The 22,708-nt window shown below is 45.2% G+C and overlaps 1 protein-coding gene across 1 annotated transcript; it reads left to right on the top strand.

The window, feature by feature from the left end:
- Positions 1–4,252: 4,252 nt before the first annotated feature.
- LOC102010827 (olfactory receptor 10V1) lies at positions 4,253–5,219 on the top strand. Its single transcript, XM_005408271.2, has one exon. The coding sequence runs from the start codon at positions 4,253–4,255 to the stop codon at positions 5,180–5,182; it is 930 nt and encodes a 309-aa protein (XP_005408328.1). The 3' UTR covers positions 5,183–5,219.
- Positions 5,220–22,708: the final 17,489 nt, after the last annotated feature.

Raw genomic sequence — 22,708 nt, 5'->3', positions numbered from 1 at the left:
TGCTGTGTGGGTCAGTTTGACCATGCAGACAGGATGTTTTATATATTCTGTCTTTTAAGAGTAGCAGTTTGTAAGTAAAGGGCAGTCATTCTTCAACCTACTTAAAGAGGGATTCTGAAGTACAAGGTGAAGTAGGAAACCAGTAGTGGAAGTAGATATGATATGAAAACTCTCCCAGAAAGTATGACAGGCCTGCCAGACAGTCCATCTACTCAGAAATATTTTCCAGTCTCAGAATGGATAGTGAGGGAATCGATTACTCCCTGTACTTTATTGAGCAGTTAATAGGTTCTAGGAATTCTAACAGATTCTTGCACGGATGTTGTACAGCATTTGCGCCTCATAACAATCTTCAGGTGTTATTCCGAGCAAACGAGTAAGTGCGAAAGCTGGAATTTAAACACATCATTTAATTCCAACATAGTCTGCTTCTCACTGTCTTTCTGAGAAGTATCTTCCCCAAATTTGTGTGTGAGAGTGTGTATATACATATATACATATATACAGTCTTCTAAAATCTGGTTACATAACCAAAAAACAGCCATTGACTCAGCCAAAGCCCGCTCAGACCCTCCCTCTCCTCTTCAGAGGTTTAGGAGACTGCAGTTCCTTGCAATCTACCTTTCTCTCCCTGTGATTAATTGTTGTCCACAAATCCAAATGGAGAGAAACTGCCAGGGTGGGAGGGCTGCAGACAAAGGTGCTGAACACTGAACCAGAACAAGGGAAACCTGGCCGATCATGTCCTCCCTCTGACTTCACTGAGAAGACTGCATCTCAGTCGTCTTGGAGTTCAATCACCAATGTAAAATTGACACACTTTTGAAACTTTGCCCAGGTCAGTGCTTTCCTTAGGAGATACCGTCAGTTCTGAGTGGGCATCCGGGACCTTCGACAGCCACTCGCCGGCTTGTGCAGGGGCTGCATGAAGGGGTGGCAGGAGGAGCCTGCCCTTGTTTGCCTCACGGCAAGCAGCCTCAAGAGACGCGAAGCTACCTGCCCAAACACCGTTCTGTTTAAAAAAGAACCTCCTGGGAGTTTTTCTCTGGGCTCTTCTATCTTAGAAGAAATTCCCTGCTACTTCAGTCATTTTCTTTGAAATAACAAGGACGAGCTGTTTCAAATTAAGATTTTAGACTCAGGAGCCCTGGGGAATCATATTCTCCCCTGGGAAATAGCCAACCTATCACCTAAACCAACACACCTAAAGCTTTTCCAGTTAAGCACTGAAATAAGAACCAGAGGTAGTTTATCTTCCTAATGGCCTAATGATTAGCCATAAGGGTGAAATTTTTTTGAAGGCTTATGTTTTACCCTGCTCCAGGTTCAAGAAAGTCCTTCTAATCTATACTAGCTCCATGTTCATTTCAATGTTACGTTATGACCCCAAAGTTTCCTTCTAAGGTGTGGGGGATTGAACGCAGGGCCTTCACACTGGTTTACATCCCCAGCCCATTTTTATTATTTTATTTTGAGGCAAGGTCTCGCTACATCACTAAGTTGCCCAGGCTGAGCTCACACTCGCAGTCCTCCTACCTCAGCCTGTTGGAGTGCTGGGATTACAGGCGTGCACCCCCGTGCCCAGCCCAAACTTTTCAAATTAAAATTGATCCTTACACAAGTAGTACTATGTTGATCCCGGAACTTCACTCTCTCCCAGGATATGGCTCCGTGCCCCCTAAGTCCTAGGATACACGCAGTGCAGTGTAGGACCCGAATAGCCACTGTCACCCGCGATTCATATGAAGAACGAAGACAGCAAAGCAGGCGGCTGTCTGGATGCAGACTACCTGACGTTTGCTTCTACACTTTGCCCACACATGGACGAGTTCTGTCTCTGCCCACTCTGCGCCATCCTTTGAAGGTTGGTTTCTCCCTTGCAATAACAAGAGCACTGCTGAAGTGCAAACAGCTTCGAGAGGGAGGACGCTGCAGCATTTGCCTTTCTTAAGCGCACTCTGAGTTTCACCACGTCCGGCACATCCGCAGTTGCTTTCTCCTCCGACCCAGGCCTTGAGACGGAGTGAAGGCTGCTCACTCCAGTGAGAAACAGTCACTTGGAGATTTGATAGACTTACGGCCAATAAACAGAGCAGGCTTCCTGAGCCTAAAGAGGCTGAAAAGATCACGAACTGAAGGCACCTCCGAGACTTTCAATCTCCAGCTCCTAATGAATTGAGTGATTCCGTGTACACTGACTTGATTCAGTCCCAAGACACTGTCCTGGTGTGGAGACTCAGCTCTTAACCCCAGGCAGCGGGGACTGAAAACACTCCACGTGCACACGCCTGGGACGCCGCGCAGGACTCCGGGCACCGGGCACAGAGGGTTCCACCTTCTCCGTTTCCTTTCTCTCTCTCATGTAGATAAATTAAAACCACTGTCCCTCCATCTCTACCCAAAGTCTCCCAGCAGTTAGACAAATATTTTCCCACTCCTCCTTAGAGAAAGATGAAAGGAGGGCTTTTTGTTATTGTGACTGTCACATTCGCAAGAAAAGCATCTATGAAATAGGTCACAACCAGGCTGTGATTGTGTCTCTCAGGTCTGAAACACCGTAACCTAGTACTGTTGGCCTCTGACCGCAGGTGTTCTTCCTCCAGTACACAACCTGGAGTTCACCCTAGGGCTGAGCTGTACGTCATCAATCATGCAACAAAGCTATTTGGGAGGGAAATACAGTCTAGATCAAGGCGCGCAGTATAGACTGAGGTTGAATGCAAACACGCTGCAGACTGTGGTCAGCCCTGACTCTCTCATTTTCTAGCTGTGTGACTTTGGAGAAGTTCTTAATCTTCTTAAGCTATGTGTCTTCATTGGTTGAATGGAGTTGATGATAGAACATGCGTGTTAAAGCAGTTTGTGGATAAAGCAAGCTGATGCATAATAAAGCACTTTTCATCGCTTCTCACCCTTGGCATAACAGAAATGATAATTTGTCCTGAGAGGGAGTCCCTGCCCTCAGAGCCTCAACCCCTATCCTTGGGGACCTAAAATATAACCAGGGACAGCACTCACAGACACAGTAAAAGAGTGCATTAACCTAAAATCATAACACGATGAGCAGCATAGAATTTCAGAGAAAGGAAAGATTTAATCTAGAGTGTTTCAGGAAGATGTCACAAAAGGAGAACATATCCTAGAACTTAAAAACTGAGTAGGATTTAGTTAAGCAAAAGACAGGAGGCAGTCTTAATGGTTGGAAAAGCAGACATCTACAAGCAGGGCGGAGGACCTGGGCTGGGCGGATGAGTAGACCATGTGGTGCATAACATGGCCAGTCGCATGCCGTCGAGGAATTAGACTTGAAAAGCAGATCTGAGAAAGACCAGGATAACTGACAGTTTTGTGCAGGTTGAAATTGAATCATTAGAAAGTCAGTGGCATTTTCTAAGCAGATAAGTAACATGGCAATAAAGAACAGGGCGGATTGTAGAGGGAGCGGAAGGGAAACGGGAAACTAGGTGGCACACTATCACAGAAATCCACTTGTACAGTGACAGTACGCAGAAGTGGGTGAGTCCCCGGGAAAGGACCGGAACAATAGACACAGGGCACTTTTCAAGGATGAACTATCCATGCTTAGGGTCAAACTGGATACAGGAGGAAGAAGTAGAACATATCAGTGAAGTCCCTAGGTTTTGAGACATATAACAGAGTTTATGATATGGTATGATAATATGCTACACCACAACCACAACTCTCTTTATCGTGGCTGCCTACAAAGTTGTAAGTTCCTTCATATGAGTTTCACATGATGAATTGGCACCCTATCTTCTCCATTTTATGATATCAAACTTTAAGCTGATTATTCATTAATTTCTTCAGCAAATATTTCTTTAAAACTCTTCTGTTTTAAGCCCTGCTGGAAGTTGGGAGTTAAATCAAGAATCACTGAAGTACCCACCACTGAGGATTTTTAAATCTTTGGTACTTGGGGGTAGGATAGGAAAGATGAGTGCCTGGGAAATATAAATTATATGACCTCTAAAATGAAATCATAGGGGCCTGGGATTTAGCTCAGTGGCACAATGCCTGCCTGGCAAGTGTAAGTTCCTGAGTTTGATTCCTGGTGCAAAAGAAAAGGAAAAGAAAAAATGTTACATCTAAAATGAAATTATATATGTCATTGCTGAGGAACTTCAGGAACTGCTCTAACACTGAATAGAAGAATTGGGAAAACATCCTGTTAAATAAAAGTTGCCTTGAGAGTCGTGTCATTTTTCCTCTTAGTAGGTCCCATGCACAACACATGGAAGAGATGAATAAAACTGCAAAGATACAATTCTTCTTTCGTCCATTCTCATCTGACCCTGAGGTCCAGTTGGCGATTTTTGTGGCCTTCTTGGTGATGTACCTGACCACCCTCAGTGGAAACGCCGCAGTTGCTGTTATTGTTCAAATCAACCCTTCCCTCCACGTTCCCATGTACTTTTTTCTAGCCAACTTGGCAGTTCTAGAAATCTTCTATACATCTTGCATTGCGCCCCTGGCCTTGGCAAACCTTCTCTCAATGGGAAAAACTCCTGTTTCCCTCACAGGTTGTGGAACCCAAATGTTTTTCTTCATCTTCTTGGGAGGAGCTGACTGTGTGCTGCTGGCAGTCATGGCTTATGACCGGCTAGTGGCCATCTGCCAGCCGCTGAGATACGCCCTCATCATGCGCTGGCGCGTGTGTGTGGAGCTGGTGGCGGGGAGCCTGGTGCTCGGGTTCCTGCTGTCGCTGCCACTGACCATTTTAATCTTCCACCTCCCCTTCTGCCACAACAACGAGATCTACCACTTCTACTGTGACATGCCTGCTGTCATGCGCCTGGCCTGCGCAGACACGCACGTGCATAAGCTGGCCCTGTACGTCACCAGCTTCGTCCTCCTGAGCATCCCTCTCACGCTGATCTCCATCTCCTATGTCTTCATCGTGGTGGCCATTGTCCAGATCCGCTCGGCCTCAGGGCGCCGCAGAGCCTTCTCCACCTGCTCCTCCCACATCTCAGTGGTCCTCCTGCAGTACGGCTGCACCAGCTTTATCTACTTGTCCCCCAGTTCCAGCTACTCCCCTGAGGTGGGCCGGGTGGTGTCTGTGGTCTACACTTTTATCACCCCCATTTTAAACCCCTTCATCTACAGTGTGAGGAACAAGGAACTGAGAGATGCCCTAAAGAAGGCACTGAGAACGTCCTAGGGGGCGTGATCCAGGGGTTTACTTAAATGGAGGCACTTCTGAGGGTGAAATGCAATGCTATTCGTAATCATGCTAGGGTCTAGTGTGTGCGAGGTCCTGAGTTTGATTCCCAGCACTTCCAAAAATTAAGTAAAAAAAAAATGAAAGTAATTGTGCTGTGGTGACATGCATAAGACAGGAGTGTCATGGGCAAACTGAGATATGTGACCTGTTATTGTGGGACTGCCAGAAAAAAACTGGTGGTATTGTTTTCCTGCAAATAAAGCTATTTCTCACTGATGGAGACCACTTACGAAGCAGCCCTGAGCAGCACTTCAATTAATCAGTTGGCTTTTCATGTTCATTTGTGAATCTGTCCAAGGCCTAGGCTCCTTGTCTGGAAATGACAGACTCATAGTAAGTGAACCTCTGTGAGTCACTAAAACCTATAGTGGTTATGAAGCTGGAAAGCCTCAAAGGATAAGACAAGATCATAGCTGAGGACACCTGGATCCAGTGTCAACTAGATAAAGGCTGTAGCTTCAGGCATCTCACTCCTGGTGAAGTAACTTAATACCTTACTTGAAAAAGTCCTTGAGTGATTCCACCCTTCTTGAGTACTCCCCTCCCTTCTTCTGATAACCAAATAAATACAGACCACACAAAGAAGGTCTTGGTCTTAGCCCTAAGAGAATCTCGAATTCTGTGAGAGGGCTTTGATCTTCCTGGAGCCTTGAAATCATTCCATTTGCCTCTTTTTAGCCTTCACCATACACTCATATGGGAGACTGCGGACCTGATCATCCCACAGTAAATAAGGGATATTGTAAACCCAATATCACATAAAGCAACATGATGTTCTAGACATGAATGAAAAGCAGAGAATCAAGATTTATGGGACAGCAGCTACACACTAGGTATTTTGTGGATTATCTCACTTAACCCATAGCAACGCCTAGTGTCACCATCTTCACTTTTCAGAAAAGGAAAATAAAGCAGCTAACAAAGGATATATCCAGGAGGAGAACACAGTCCTTAGAAATCTGAAGACTGAGGTATCCTCCCACCATTGTGCTCAGCTGTGAATTGTTCTGCTGTGAGCATTACGCCTCAAGTGGGTCTCCACCTCTCCACTGTCGCCTTCCCTTTCTTCCCAAGAGGCAGGGCTGAGCCAGAAGAATCTAAGTGTTCCTTTCAGTGTCATAATGCTATGTTCTAAAATACTGACCAACCCAAACTAAGTGGCAAAGAAATGAAAAGACTACAGCTTGCAATGTGAAAGGGAACTTCCTGTGGCATTTCTGGTTTTGTTAACCAAAATGAGAACTCATGGCAGTGTTCATAATTTTTGAAATAAAAAGGATGATGATAAAGGAAAATGTTATTTGATTTTATAAGTAAAATCAGAAGGGGAGATGAAGTGGACATCACTGAATCTTACATTCAAGAATCTCTTCTTTAGTGTCTTGGATAAGCACCTAAGGGGAGATTCTTTCAAGGAAAGAAATTATTAACTCATAAGATGTTCCATTCCTTACTAGACAATTCAAGTTGTTAATGTACTGCATTTTATCTTGAGTAGAAGTCTATCTACAAACAACTTTTTCCTTTGGTCCCAATTTTACCCTTGAGGGCTCTTGCCTGCAGGACATGTCTTTTAAAATACCAGGATAGATTTTATATCTTCTATACATCTCCTCTCCTCTTTCTCCTAAAGCAACCCCATCTCTTCCTCTGGGAGATTCTGTTTCAGGTCTTTTACCAAACTAGTCACCTCCTAGATTTCCTCCAGTTTCATAACTTTCTACAAATTTTCCCCCAGAAATAACCATAGTACACTGAGAAGATTTTGTCCTGAGGAACTGTTGCTTTTCATGACCTACAAACTGAATTTCTATGAATTCATTTTGGTTACTTTGCACTCATAAATTTGGTATCAAATGAAGTTCCACAGAGTTTTTGCATTACTTTCAGATCTATCTGGCCATAATTTATTTTTTAGTAGCATAAACTTAGACTTTTATTTACCCTGGATAAATTCTGTTTTATTGGTTTAGACTTAATAATGTAAACTGCCAAAGTCATTCTCAGGCTCTGTTTTATTCAGCATAGTTTTGTGTTGTGATCAAAGTTGCTATCATATTTCATTTTCTTTACCAAATCATAGACAAAAGTGTAGAGTGGGACAGAATGAAGACAGAATGTCTTGTAGGCCTCCTCTTGAGGAACTGTTCTAGATATCTGTTCACTTAATGCCATGGTGGATTCCCATAATTACAGCCCTTGCTGGATCCTACCTCCGTATACCTATGCCTTCACCTAGCCCCTCCCACCTCTCTAGGCATAGCTGTGTGACTTGCTTCAGCCAATGGGACACTAGCAAGGCATAGACACACAAGACCACTTTAGGGACTGTCCTCTCTCACAGCTCTGACACCTCCACATAGGTGAAGCTACGACGACATCCCATCGAGCAGAAGCCACACTGGTAACTCTGGTAAGACCAGCATAGCCAGGACCAACTGTTAACCCACAGAATCAGAGACAAATAAATGATTGATACTAGGGCTGGAGGGGCTGGAGGGGCTGGAGGGGCTGGAGGGGCTGGGGATTTAGCTCAGTGGCAAAAGCGCCTGCCTGGCAAGCGCAAGGTCATGAGTTCGGTTCCCGGTACCGGAGAAAAACCAAAAAAAAAAAAAAAAAAGATACTGGGGCTGGGGATATAACTCAGTGGCATAAGCGCCTGCCTGGCAAGCGCAAGGTCGTGAGTTCAATCCCCCATACCGCAAAATAAATAAATAAATAATCAATACTTTAAACCCCTGTTTAGAATGGTTTATTTTGCAGCAAAAAAATACATAAATAACAGATTCTCCTTCTAATCCTTAATTAACCATCTCTTCCATAAGGATACCATCCAAACACGTGTTCATATAACTAAAATACACTACATCACTTTACAAATCTAACCATTTAGAGCCTTAATTTTAAAATGACAAGATTTAGCATGAGTCACTTCATATGGAGTCTTAGTAATCACCAGTCTTTTCAAAATGCTTACAAATTATCTACTTAATCAAATTATCCATGGAAATCCTCCAGAATTTTGCTAAGGGTGGGAACTGAGATGGCTATCTTCCTGTCTTGAAGCCCAGTAGAAGTTTTATGTATAGTTGTGTCTGCGGCTTCCCCTGGCAAGGAAAAGAAACCCTTTAGTGTTGTGAATGCATAGGGAATGAAGAATGTGTTGTTCACTCTGATGTCCATAACAGTGTTAGCACTTAATGGACCCCGGTGACTTCTCGTGGAGAAATACGGCACATTGTAGGAAACGTGTGTCTTATTCCTCGTAAAAATTGTATGTTCCTGCCAGGGATGCTGTTGGATGCCTGGAATCCCACAGTCTGGGAGACTGAGGCAGGATGATGGAAAGTTAAAACCCAGCCTGCCAACTCTATCGCTTAGTGAGACTTGTCTCAAAATAAAGAATTTAAGGGGCTGGGGATATGGCTTAGTGTGAAGTCCCTGTGTTCAATTGTTTAACATATATATATTTCACTCAGAAAATGTTGACAGTTTGTAACTTATTCTTGCTTTGAAGCTAGAATCAACTTCTCTGATATTTGTGCGCTGGCATCCTCTATGTAGACATATACAGCACCCTCATTTCCAACTTACTGAGTTCTTCTTGTTAGAATTAACTTAATAGAAACTCAGCTTTATTCTTGAGTCTCACTATTATGCCTGAAGACCGCACGCTGTCAGTTCAGAGTTACTATATCATGCCGCATATATACCCCTAAAGGTCCCCACTTCGTGTAATAAGGCCCTAGGTAATGAATCTTCGGGGTGGATAATTATCATGTTTCATGTTTGGTCTCTTGACAAGTCTCTTGTTGCAATATCAACATTCAAAACTGGAGCTTCCATCTCTGGTTAGCGTTCAAGTTTTGAAGCTAATTATTTCCTTTGTGTCCTCTCTAAAACCCCCATAGCGCTTGACAATTCCCTTCGCCAGCTCCACTGATGAGGGGGAGCAGAAGCAGGCACTGCTTCTCCTTTACGACACCCCTTGCACAGCAAGGGCGTGACAGTCCACATGTGCACACATACGTAGCTCGTCCCAGAATTCTCATTTTAATATTTTCAACAGAACCTCTATGAAACTAAAATTACAAAATGCACTTGATCCGGATTCAGAAACGGAGCATCAACATGGTGAGAGGATTTACCCAGCTAGTAAGGGCAGGAAGCAGAATTTCAGTCTACTCCTAAATGCTCTGATGAAGCCCAGCCCACGCTGAAGGCAGCCCACGTGCTCCAAAGTGTCTGTTTGTGTCTATTACACTGTTCTCATTACAAGACTCACGATCTACTCTGCCATCTGTTTTATGAAAACTCGGATCCCACGTTGTAATTGTGCATTTCCTCACACAGGCAGCATGAATCTCAACGCGGGGAGACAGTGAGCCAGTCAATCAAGTGACGTAAGCAAACGCGGCACTGAGTTTTCTGTCACACGCGTTCCAGCGTCCTGGGTCAGTCATCTCGATTGTCATAGCTGGAGAGTCCTGAAGACCATGTTCATTTTGGAAAGAAGGGAGGATGGGAGGAAAGAAGAGAGGGAGGGAGGGAGGCAGGAAAGAAGGGGGAAACAGAGGGAGACAGAGACATAGAGGAAGAAGAAGAGGAAGGGAGGAAGAGAAGGAAAGCGAGCAGGTGGGGCCCCGAAACAAGGTAGCTGGAGCCAACACCAGACTGGAAGCCCAGTCGTCACTCAGCCCAGGGCTCTCCCCAAATGGCCACGTGAGACTAGAGTCGGAGACAATTTCCCACCGCCTGCGTCTAGGACTCGCCATCAAGGTTACCAGCATTCAAGTTCTAGATAAGAATTTGGTCTGAGAATATTTCACACTTCTGTAGTAAGTTTTTATTTACAAACGATTTCATAGGCACTTCATTCTCGAAATCAAAGCAATGCTAGCTTGGGGTTCTATTATCCACATCTGGCAACAGAGAAGTACGCCTAGCTTCTGCAAGTTGGAACAACTGCCCTGAAGTCCGCTGGTGACAAGTGCCTTTTCCCGTCTACTTCTGTGTCCTGTCCAGTAAACAAGCAACAGAAATCAGTACCAGTGACCCACTGTAACTGACATCACTATTGGGCAACTCATTAATACTTTATTGAATTTTTATTTCATCTCTTGCAGCATGTTTTTAACATAGCTGTCATACTCTCCTCTCTCATCTGAATGTGTACGCATCGCCTATGTCATTACAAGCTAACTGTTCACATACTTTGTATAACTGGTCAACTGGTTATGGTCTTCTCAAAAAATTATTTGTTCAAGGAGTTGTCATCATGACTTTAAAAACAGCGTGTGTCTTCGAGGTAAATCCTTAAGTGTGTGATATTCCGAGGTGAACAGAACCCGATTCAGGGGAGTAAGTGGAAGATGGATGAAGGAAGCGTAGCCAGGAGTCCGTATTTGGGGAAGGTCGAGGTTGAAAGCAGGGTACGTGGGAGCTCGTTTACTCTTCTTTCTACTTTGATATTTCAACGTCATCTACAATCAAAAGCTTTTTTAAAAAGAAAAACACCTATCGTGTGACTGTAAAAATGTCTCATTGTTTTCTCAATTCTTCACTCTCTCCCTCCACCACGTAGCCTTGCAGCGTCCTAGAGGGTCCCCAGCCCAGCTTCGCTGATATTGGTCTCGGCCACAGGACTCTCTCTGAGCAGTGGAATGCGACCCGACATGACAGCAGCAAGGCTGCAGACATGGCTGCTTAGGTAGGCGACTCTCCCTCCCAACCTCAGCGAGAACCGGGTGACACAGGAAGCAGCTGACCCTGCAGTCAGGTCCCAGGAGGACACTTGTCCAACAGACCTGAGCACACGGAGGTCTGAGCCAGGCCAAGCCAACCCTGGCCCAGGACGAGGCCACACTTGTGGACACAAATAACCTGAACAGATAGGCACATAAACAAACAACAAATGCTCTTCAGCTACTGGGTTTAGGGTTAGTTTATTATGCGTCATGCAGTAGCTGTCCAGTATAGACAGTCACACCTCCCACACTAAACATTTTAGGCTTTTCTAGTTTTTTAAAAATACAAATAATGAACATTTTTCTACGTAAAGTTCCTCCACTATTTCTGATCATCACACTCAGCTCTTTCTACCAGTAGACTAAAGAAAAACAAAAACAAACAGGCTACTTTTCCCTCACCTTGCGCCTGACAGTGGGTTGGGGACTGAACTGTCCAGGAAGCAAAGGAAAGGAACAGCAGAGGAAGAAGAGCTCTGCCCATTTTATTTATTTATTTTTTCAATCAGATTTTATTGGCACCTTTTTGCCTTATCTTAACAAGGTCTGTCCTTGTTAAGGACACATACCGATCACATTCATCATAGAGAATTTGTACTTGTACATGATATAACTTGGTTTTTTTCCCCACTCCCCTACCCTCCCTCTGCCCATTTTAAATGCTATACCCATTCTTTATGAGCAGAGCTGAGGCCACCCTGCCTCTCAGCAGGATTACCTGGATGACTTCAACACACCCTTTCCAAGGCTCTGTGTATGTGTTATCTCTCTCTTTTTTTTTTTTTTCTCTGTACCGGGAATTGAACTCACAACCTTGCACTTGCCAGGCAAGGGCTGTGCTGCTGAGCTAAATCCCCAGCCCCTGTGTCATCTCTTTTTGAGGCATCCTTTCAACCTATCCTCAAGCCCTGGGCTAGACTGGTCACAAGACAGACAAAGAGAATCTGACGCCTATAGAAGTCATGATGGAGGCAAAACTGACAGAACCAGGTGACAGATGGATGTACGAGGGAAGGAGATGACCTAGGAATGGCTCGGGTTTAGCCTCGACAATTGGGCAGTGCCAGTCACTGGGAAGGGAAGACCACAAGAGAGACCGGTTAGGGTTGAAGGAGGAAACTGTGACTTCCGTCAGATACCCAAGTGGAGATGTTGAGTAGGTAACTGGATGTAGATTTTTGAAATATGCTCTATTTTTACATTTCTCTCACAGCTGCCTTGCTAATCCTCCATCTTGAATAAGCATAGGCATGTTTTTTTTTTTCCTTTCCTGCTTCAGGTTTATAACCTGGGATTCAAAGATGGCTTCATGAACCTTCTGAACTTGTATAAAAATTCCTCAAATATCTACATGCTTGTTTATCTGACTAGTCAAGGTATTGTATGTATCACTTCTCCAAAAGGAGCCCAGACTTTTTTTAAAAATTGGAGAACTAGTGCATCATTTATCGTGGCAAAATTGCTCTATTCCTACTAAAAACTGCCTAAGAGAAATGCTAATTGCATTAACAAATACACTCCAAACTGTCAGAGGCCTAACACATGAAGTGAATCTGTAATCCACACATTAATCCAACGCCAGTGCTTCTGCAGGGAAAGGGTGGGTTTTGCTCCATGAGATCATTTAGGGACCTTCTGCAGAAACTCTTCCTTCCTCAGCATGTGACTCCAAGTGAACCCTGGGCATCGACGACTGGTCAGCAGAAGGGGAGAGAATGGAAAGGTACAACTACTTAGTCACACAGTGTACATACAACTACAAGAGAAGGTGTGCCCGCGAAGGACAGGAAACAAACAAGCGAACAAAACTATAAAAAGAAAATGCACAACTACAGCCATTATAAAAATGTATAAGCAACAATATGTGATGAGCACAGAAAGGAATGTTGTGCTGAGGTAAACTTAGTGTATGAGGAACTGAAGCCCTTAGGTTTCTAAGTTCTAGTGAAGGACAGACCTTGTTAAGATAAGGCAATAGGTATATAGTAATAATTGGTGGGATTCACTTTCAAATACCATTTCTCAAGATTTTTAACACTCACTTTTAACTTTGCCAGTATCAGTCACTGATGGAGAATAAACACAAGTTTAATATTTACTAAAAACTTAAGGCTTACTGTGGCACAAGAAAGATGACAGTAAAATCTAATGATGACTTCTATAGACACTAATAGTGCAGATGTGCTAATATTCACAAAAATATTCATTAAAATTCCTTTTCATGGAAGCAAAAATTTGTAAATAATTTATGAGAAACCAATCTCCTATTAACTTCGAGTTCATAAGTATTGTTATTAAAAATTAAATTCTCTACGCTCAAAATTTGATCTGTATAATTGACACAAAAGCAATTCATGGTTTTTCTAATTGTTATTGAGAAACAACTTGCTAAATTTGATTTGTTTGAATTGAAAAAGGAGCCTCTTTCACTAATTATGACAAAGATGTTTTATGAGCCAGGCAACCCTGAAAATGATCCTCCTGTAGGAGTTATAAATATACGACCAAGAAATATACAGAATGACAAAGACAAAAGTAGAGGGAGAATCATTGCTAGAAAGGTCTAGCAAAATTACTGCAGCTCAGTAGCAATAGTGAGGTGCAACAATTATTGTAATCGCAGTGGTACTACTGACTGACACAGCTTCCTGTGATGAAAGGAAAAGGATTTCAAGTTATAAAACCTAGATTGCTTCTGGGTCTGAAGGCCGTCAATGAAGAGGACGTTACACAGCCTCGGTAATGTTCTATTAATCCATCTGCAATAGGAATAATACTCTCAACCTTGCGAGACTGGCATTAGGATGTAAGATGTACTTTGCCTGTGGAGATAACCAGCTGCAGGAAGGCATGTTATCGCACACGGATGCCTAAAGGTAGGACACAATGATCATCAGGGATTTTACAAACCATGACATCAAAAGAACACAGAGGACCATTAGCACAGCTATTTAGAAGATCCGTGATAGTAACAGCCGGTTTTTAATGAACACTACCAACACCAGACACTGTTCAAATAATTTTATAATTATTACTTCATTTAATCCGTACAACTTGAAGGCACAGGTGTCGATAGTTTTTGCACTGTGAGGCTGAGGAAACCAGAGATCACAGACATCACATTGTGGAGATCACACAGCTAGCTGGTTCAGAGTGCAGCCAGGTGATGATCCGCTGCAGGGCCTGCGGGTCCCCAGGTTTTCTTAACCCTACTAGGCTTTGTGGCCCACTAGACTTTGTGGCCCAAAATCAGTCTGACTGTTACGTCCTCAGTGACCCTAACGTATACAATCAGTCGAGGAACAATACTGGTCAGCATAATAAAACTCAGTTTTAATTCTGAATAGATCTGAACTCCTCACGGGCTAATCTGAGTCTCATCCACATAACTTTGATTTGAATCACTAGTATTTTTAGAGTAGAAACCTTGTAGATCCCGGGGTCGAACTAGGAGTTCCAAGTGGAATTCTCTTTGTCTTTCCCCCTAGTATCATTTAGGGCTCCTTCCCTGCACTTAAAGACTTCAACTTAGGGAAGGACATTGGCTGTTTTGTCCTGAGTTCACTGGAAGTGTCAGTGATGAGATCACAGCCGCTTCATGGCCCTGTGGGAGGAATAAGGCCAAGACTTGGGTAATCACTGACAGCCATAAAGAGCTCTAACGCCAGTCTCTCTTCCACCTGTAAATCACTGTGAGACCAGGGTGACTTGGCAATCCTGTGCCCCACCCACCACACGGAGACGATATCTAGCTTCTTACCCGCTGAGGGAAAATTAAACGAGATAATGCCCGCACACTGAAAGAGCATGAGATGGTCTATGACCAACTGCCCTTGAGTTGCTGCTGGGCATCTGGTCACCCTCCAACCTGGGTACGCCCAGGTCATGTTGTTCTCTTCTTCCCACATGAGCAGAGCTCTATAAAGTTCTGCCAGTTCAGGGCTAGAAAGAGAAGCTGAATTAATTTTTGCAAATAAAATCCAGTGAGATGTTACTGACAAATATTGGAATCTTACAGCTGATGCTCTAAATTTACAATCCTACCCCCATGCATCTTAGCATACACTTCTATGTGAGCTGGGTACATTTCCGTGTTAGCAGGGAAAAATTAATTTTATGAATTAGGGTCTTTCAGAACCCTCAAATGCTCCTGAGGTAACACCTTCCTTCTTGTATGGACAAGCCTGATCTAGGTCCAAGCGGTAATTAACAAAACCCATGTGGCTTTAGGTGACTTCGTCCATGTACCCGCGGGGACAGGGGATGTATCATGTGACAGTCAACACAAGCAGAGCAGCCGAATCAAGGCCCTGGTCGTGTTAAATCCCTTAGGTGCCCTTTGAGGCTCCACTCCACCCTTGTAAAGGCCTAGCGCACGCTCTCCAGTCGTGTGCCAGCCCTCTGCTGGTGGAACGCTGAGCCAGGCGCTCCCTGGAGCAGCGAGGCACAGCCGCCTGGTCTCCCTCAGGCAGTTCAGGACAACAGAGAGAGATTTTTCCTCAGACAGTGGAGGAGTGAGAGATACCATGTGAAGTCAAATTAAAGTGGTAATAAGCTGTGTCAGCGCTGAGTAAACACGTTTCCTAAGTGCAGAGGAAGTCCCTGCGCCGGTCCCTGAGAGGAATAGCTTCTCCCGTGAGCTCTGAAGTCACACACTCTCAGACCACGCGCTCTGCTGAAAGGAAGTCTCTCCCTGGTTGTCAAAAGGGGCTTATTCATTCACTCACTCGTTCACGGAGCAGTTAGTGATCATCACACTGGACCTTAGAGGGTGTGAGAGAAGACACGCTTCTTCCTCTGTAGGAAATTATATATGTATGAAGAATAAAGATACACGTAAAGCAAAATATAAAACTAAATAAAACCTGTTTTTAAAAGCCTTACAGGATCTTCTACTGGGTACTCTACCATTTATAAGAATGTATGCATTCTCCAATTATGATGGGGAGAACGTCTTAGATATTGTATACATTGCTCTTGGCCCTTGGTTAGAAGTAGAGAGAAAGTGTATAAAGGAGCAGGTGGGTGGTTACGACTAAGGGCTAGTACACTGTAAACTCAGCACTTACTGTGGCTATAAACACCAATGGAGTCAGCACGCCGAGTGCTGCTTACACAGTCAGCTGATGTCTCCCTACAGAGAAAAATCCTTCTGAAAAAGTGCAGTGCCCTTTATAGGTGACAGTATGGGCCAACGTGTATAGTACAGGTCAAGACCTAGGATGGTATGACTTCACACTTGATACCGGGTAGAGTCCTCCTAGGCAGTGTACAAATTCAGAAGCCCAGAGGTTATTAGTTTAGCTGGTTCTTAACAAATCCCCCCAAAACAGAAGTCAACATGCTCAGCTAAATGCTACGTGGGCCAGAATAACTTAACTTATTTATAGCACTAGACTTTATAATCGACCTCAGCCAAATCTCTTGAAAAGATGGCAAATGCAAGGAAGCACAGCTGCACACCATAAAAATTCATCTTTAGAATTATTAAAACTATATGTGAGTAAAAAGTAGCATCACCTTCATCCTCAAGATGCAGCACTTTCCTAAATTTTTCTTTGGTCCTAGAAAATCCAGTGTGCCCTTTTTATGGGAATGCAAACAAACCAGAGACATGCAGTCCATGGTCACCCGTGTGGAGACACAGATGTTCATCTCTCTGGTTTTCCTGCTAGCATACACTGGTGGTCTCACTGGTACAGCCACAGTCTCTCTCATTCCCTGTATTTTTTTTCTGGGCAATCTGGCAGTTCTGGAGATCTTCCCCTCTTCCCCTGCTCCCCTCCTGGCCTCAGCCAACTTCATGAACACAGGAGAACACCCGTCTCTTCCACTTAGGGGGCTAGGTCACAACATGGACACGACTTCCCGCTGGCCCTCTGGGACACTGCCATGAAGACGCACCCATCACCCTGGAGAAAGTGAGAAATTGTAAGAAAAGCCCACCTGTGAGGCCCCCAGCGGCAAGCCCCAGAGGGCCCCGCTGAGAGCTGACGCGACTGCCACTGAGTGGAACTTCAGACAGTCCCTCTCACGCTCTGCCTCTGAGCCATGGCACCTGGAGTGAAGAGTTGCGTTTGCAATTTATTATCGGTGAAATAAACCACTGTTGTTATTTATCTGCTATACCCAGGATGGTTTCTAATGCGCAGCAGACAACGGCAAATCCCCTAGCACTCAACATCAAATTTCTGACTGTGCCCTATCCTAATCCAATGAACAGAAAGGAAGGCAAAGAAAACCATACTAGAGATGACTCTCCTCCAATCAAAATGTCCCTGCCTTAAATGTTAGCCAATAAGTGAGGGAAACAGGCAGCGAGGACAGAGCCGGGTGAGCACCCTTAGCGCCTGGTGCCGGTTGCCACCCCCCGGGCGACCCCGCAGTGACTAAGTCTCCTCCCTTGTGGCCTTCTACAGGCTGCAGTTCAGTGAAATTGTAAACACCATGCCAACCAAAGGCTTTAACGTGAGATAAGCGAGATGACTGTGGGAAATTCTACAACAGTCACTTTGCACTTTTGGATGTAAGTGGACAAGAGAAATTGAGGCCACTGTGGAAGTCATACACCAGAGGCTCAGATGGCCTCATGGTTTTTGTGGACTTGGTTGATGCCGAAGGGATGGAAGAAGCCACCCTGAACTTCCTAAGATAGCTAGGACATGTGAGAACCACAGAGCTCCTGTCTTACCTTTGCTCGCAGGGTGTGAGGAACTCCATGTCTCTCACAGAAACTGAGAAATTGTTAGCAGTGAGGAAGCTGAAGTCATCCACTCCTCGGCATGTGCAGCCCACCTGTGCAGCCCCAGGAGATGCACCCCAGGGAGGACCTCAAAGACCACACGATGCGATCATTCCAAGAAGAAAAATGTTACAGCAACAGAAAAGAGATGAATATCGGTGCCTTTTATATCTGTGTGCAGCAGGTTTTCTCTGGCCTGATTCTGACAAACGCAAGATACTTGCAGGCTGGTCTGCCTGCTGGCCCTCCTGGGTACTATTAAAGCTTTTTTTGTTGGACAACACATGCCCATCTCCTATGCCTTGTGGGAGGTGAGCGAATGCGGTAGTTTTTATGGTGGTGTCTTTTCCCCTACCCGACAAATCTTTTCGTATTACATTTTGGGAAACTAAGTAAGGATAGTACATTGGTCAGAGAAACAGCTGGGGAAATTTGACCTGAAGTTAGTGAGATAAAACTCTGAAGAGTGGGGAAAACGAGCGAGGGAAACAGTAGTGCCAGGACTGGGGGTGGTGGTGCTGGGAACCAAACCCAGGGCCTTACCCGCACCAGGAAGCCGCGCTCTACCCCTCAGCTGCGCCCCCATCCCGCCAAAATTCTTAAACGCCCTTGTAGTTTACACTGAGCTTCTACACTGTTTGTACAGCACCTCGGGACTGTACAAATCAACAGTGATCCCGGAATTTTGGCAAGTTTCCACTCTGTGGAGTCAGTCTCTCCCCCTTCTGCTAAGGTCGCCCAAAGGACACTGAGTCCAGCCCCCCACACGAGGAATCCCTGCACTTCACCCAGGTGCCCCAAGGAAAGGCCAGAAACTGGAACCTAAACTGCACCCCCCACTTAGGTAAGCGGGAGCACAGGAGGCTGAGGATGCCACAGACGCACTCCCGCAGGCCTTAGGCCAAGGTGCTGTTCTGACAGTAATTCTCTGTGGTTCCCTTTCTCCTTGACCCGCCTTGGTTTCCCTGCCCCAGCCCGTCTCCTCAGCAGCGTCTGCCCGTGCTGCCAGTGGAAGGGACAAGCTCACATTGTGTGTAGCGCTCTGCCGGGCTGACTCTATTCTGAAGACACAAGAGGGCAAAGCAAGGAAACGCGAACGGTGACTCCAGGACGGCCTCGGTGAGCCGGTGGAGTGAGTGCAATGGGATTTGCTGTCAACAAGTAGTGATTTCTTTGTTGCCATTCTGTGTCATATACTGAACAGAACAACTCAAAAATGCTGGCACCATTACCAGGCAGTGCCAAAGTGGTAAGAATGGAACGCGGAATGAGAAGTGTGTAGTTTCTGTCCTTCGTCACTTACTCTCAGTGGGACAGGCCAAGGAGGAGCGGACCGACCGTGGCCTTTTTTTCTGGGTTGTTCCCTAGGCCCGTTCCCTGCCATGGACTCTCACAGAATTCAAGCACTGAAAACGTCCCCTTCCTTTGCAGGTTCAGTAATAGAAAAGTGTGCAAACTGGCCTTTTACTTCTATCTTCTGACGCCACGATCTACCCCGGCAAAGCGCTGTACTCCTTACCTCCACACGACAGCTGAGCACACGGTGACGCGAGAGGGCTGTCCCCACAGCTCGCCTACTGAAGGCCTGGGCTGCCTCCTCTGCAGACCCAGGGCTCACACCGCTGCTGTCACTCGTAATTTATCTCGTGACATCCTCGACTTTCCATTTTTAAGTGGCACATAAACAAATACTGGGACTTTAAAATGTTTTCTTATTATGCTACCAAAACTCATGCCGAGTACCCCAATAACTCATATGTGGTAGCTCCCCAAAGATACCCACATCCCAACTCCCCTAATCTGTGCATACAGTGTATCACTGCACTTGGCAAAAGGGATTTTGAAGATGGAATTAAACTAAGGATCCTGAGATGAGAGGATCACCCTCCCGTACCAAGTACACACAGGGTTATCAGGAGGAGGGGGGCTGTGGAAGGAGTTTGCAGGACGTGTGCTGGTGGCTTAGGGGTGGAGAATGGAGACACAGGGATGTAAATAGCCTTTAGAAGCTAAACTGCATAATGAGACCCTGTCTCAAATAGACAAAAAAAAAAAACCAAAAAAAAAAAAAAAGGGAAGGAAGGCATGAAGGGAGGGAGGGGTGGGAGGAAGGAAGGAAGGGAAGAGAAAAAAGTCTCAGGAAAAAAGCAAAGCTCCTCTCTAGGGGCTCAGAAGGAATGCGGTGCTGCAACCCATTTTAGACTTCTGATCTCTAGAACTAACATAGAGCACATCTGTGATGCTTCCAGCCGCTGTTTGTGGTGACTGGTTCAGCAGTAATCGGACCCTAAAATACCGCAGATCAGGACGCCGTGCATGCCTCGCAAACTGCCCACCCTAGCTCATGCCCTTTTCCATCCACAACAGATTCTCAATCTTGTACATAATAGATTCTTAGATATGCATTGAATCAATAGCCTGTGAAAATGTTTGATGTACATCATAGTTGTCCGAAATACAGTTTCCAAAGAACTAAAAACATGATTTTCTCTCAAACACTTTACAAGCATCTATCAAATATTTAGTTATTTCACTAGTGAAAAAAGATGGGAAATCTGATTCAGGGAGAATACAAACTAGGGCTGGGGATATAGCTCAGCAGCACACGTGCCTGCATGGCAAGCACAAGGTCCTGAGTTCGATTCCTGGTACCTAAAAAAAAAAGAGAGAGAGAATATGAACTAAAATGCTTTATGTGGTAATACTTAGGACTTAAATGCAATGCTGGTTATTGTTCTGCAGTGTAACATAACTATCCCCTTTGAGATTATCTTTTTCACCAAAAGAAAATCACCTCCTCTGGACAAATACTGTGTGACTTATGAATCTATAAATTAATATCTAACTTAGTAGTGAGCCCAAGCACTCATTAAGTTAAAGTGACATTGCAGGTGGAGATTTAGGTCAGTGGTAGAACCCTTGTCTAGCAAGCTGGAAGCCCTGGGTTCGGTCCTCATCTAAAAAACAAAAAATCCAAAAAGTTGAAGTGACATCCCAGTAGAACTTCAAATGACACTCAGGCAGACTGGTTAGGGAACGCTCATTATAACACCGAACAGACACAGAACAATCCTTTCTCCATATCTCAACCATATACCTAAACTGACTTAGCTACCAGTAAGGAACTAATCCAAAAGTTATGGCTTAAAATTGCAACCTCAGCCACTCAGGGTGGCACATGCCTGTATTCCCAACGCTCAGAGGCTGGGAGAGTTCAAGGCCAGCGTGGACTACATTGTGAGTTCAAAGCTAGCCTGAGCTACATCATGAGACCCCATGTACAAAAAAAGAAAACTGCAACTTTCCAGGACTGGAGATGTAAGTCAGCGGTAAAGCACCTGGCTAGCAAGCATGAAGCCCTAGGTTCGACTCCAGAGGGCAGAAGTGAACGCCTAGGACCTTAGTAATTATACTTGCATGGGTCAGAAATTTGGGAACGTCTTGGCTGAGCGATGCCTCTGCTCCATGGCACTCAATGCAGCCGCCCGGAATTTGGGCGCCAGCCCAGCTGGCGCGGAGCACCCAAGGCAGAGCCATCCCCTTACCTGGCTGGTAGAGCTGAACGCAGCTGGAGCCTCTCCATGCAGTCTCAGCACCTTTCCACATCCTCGCCTTAGCACACGGGCAGGGTGCCTTATCGTGCACTTCTTAAAGACCAGGCACACAGGAAGCCTAGGATCTCCTCTCCCCTTGCTCCTTTGGTCAGAGAAGTCTACAATACACCCGCAACGGCTCGCATGTGGAAGGTTTGGTCCCCAGCACGGCCCTGTTACAGTGTTTGGTGGTTGGATGGGGAGAACTCTGACCTCAGCAGAGGCTTTATCCACGGATGAATCCCTAATCTGATGGCAGCTCTGGGAGCGGACGGGACCTCAGAGGCGGGGCTTAGTTAGCGGAGTGGGTCACGGGCACGCCCCCTTGGGCACTGCACCTCTTTCCCGGCCCCCTCCTCTGGGTCTCCGCTTCCTGGCCGCCACGAGGCGAGCAGTCCTCCTCCACCACACACCCTTCCGCAGCAGCAGCAGCAGCAGCGTTCCACCTCACCACAGGCCTAAAAGCAATGAGGCCGGCTGACTGCGGACTGAAGCCTAGGAAGCTGTCAGCCAAAACAAACCTTGCCCTTTAGATGGCTCGGCTTGGGTATTCTGTCACAACTACAAGTTAACGGTCTGTGAGGACTGCGACAGCTTAGTAGCAACTCCTGCAGGAACCACGGATAAAGCGAGCCAGGGTGCTCAACATGCTGTCCTTCTGCAGCTTTCAAGAGCCCCTTCCACCCCCGGCATGCAGGACGGAGCTCCCTTCTACCTACTCCAGGGACTCTCCATACATGTGGGACTTGTCTAAAGAATCACTTGTAAGGGCTGGGGTTGTCCGTGCTACAGCCTGGCCCGGCATTTGTGCAGCCATGGATTTCACCCCAAAACAAGTAACAAAACAAGAATCACTTAAGGAGCAAACTCGCGCTCTCTCAAGCTTCATAGGCCTACCATGCAGCTCAAAAATATATACACAAAACACAAGTATTAGGATTTCTCTCTCTGTGTGTGTGGGGGGGGTATTGTTATGTTCTGGGTGCTTTTTTGGTTTTTTTTGCAGCTGTAGGGCTAAAATCCAGACCCTGGCACACGCTGTGCCCTGTACCACTGAGCTGCACCCCCAGTCCTACAGGGTTTTCTTTTTCTTTTTGCCTTTTCTTTTTTAGAGAGTAGTTAAAAAAAAAAAAAAAGAACAATAGCAACATATCAACATCACAGACATAAACAAAACATAGCAAGAACGTTAAAAGTGATATAGGGTTTCAAAACAAAATGATAGGAATTAACAGTGGTTGTTATATTACCTATTGTTATCTCCAACTATGTTGCTCAGATTACAAGATGTAAGAATGGAAGACTGTTCAAACCATTAGGGAATTTTTAAAAATCATTAAATAAAACATTAGAGATAGTACAGAGTTTCACTAGACAAGAT

Source organism: Chinchilla lanigera, unplaced genomic scaffold (assembly GCF_000276665.1).
Source record: "Chinchilla lanigera isolate Chin_1 unplaced genomic scaffold, ChiLan1.0 scaffold00110, whole genome shotgun sequence".
In the NCBI taxonomy this organism is placed as follows: Eukaryota; Metazoa; Chordata; class Mammalia; order Rodentia; family Chinchillidae; genus Chinchilla; species Chinchilla lanigera.
Note: the sequence above shows the minus strand (reverse complement) of the source record. Positions and strands in the feature narration are given on the sequence as shown.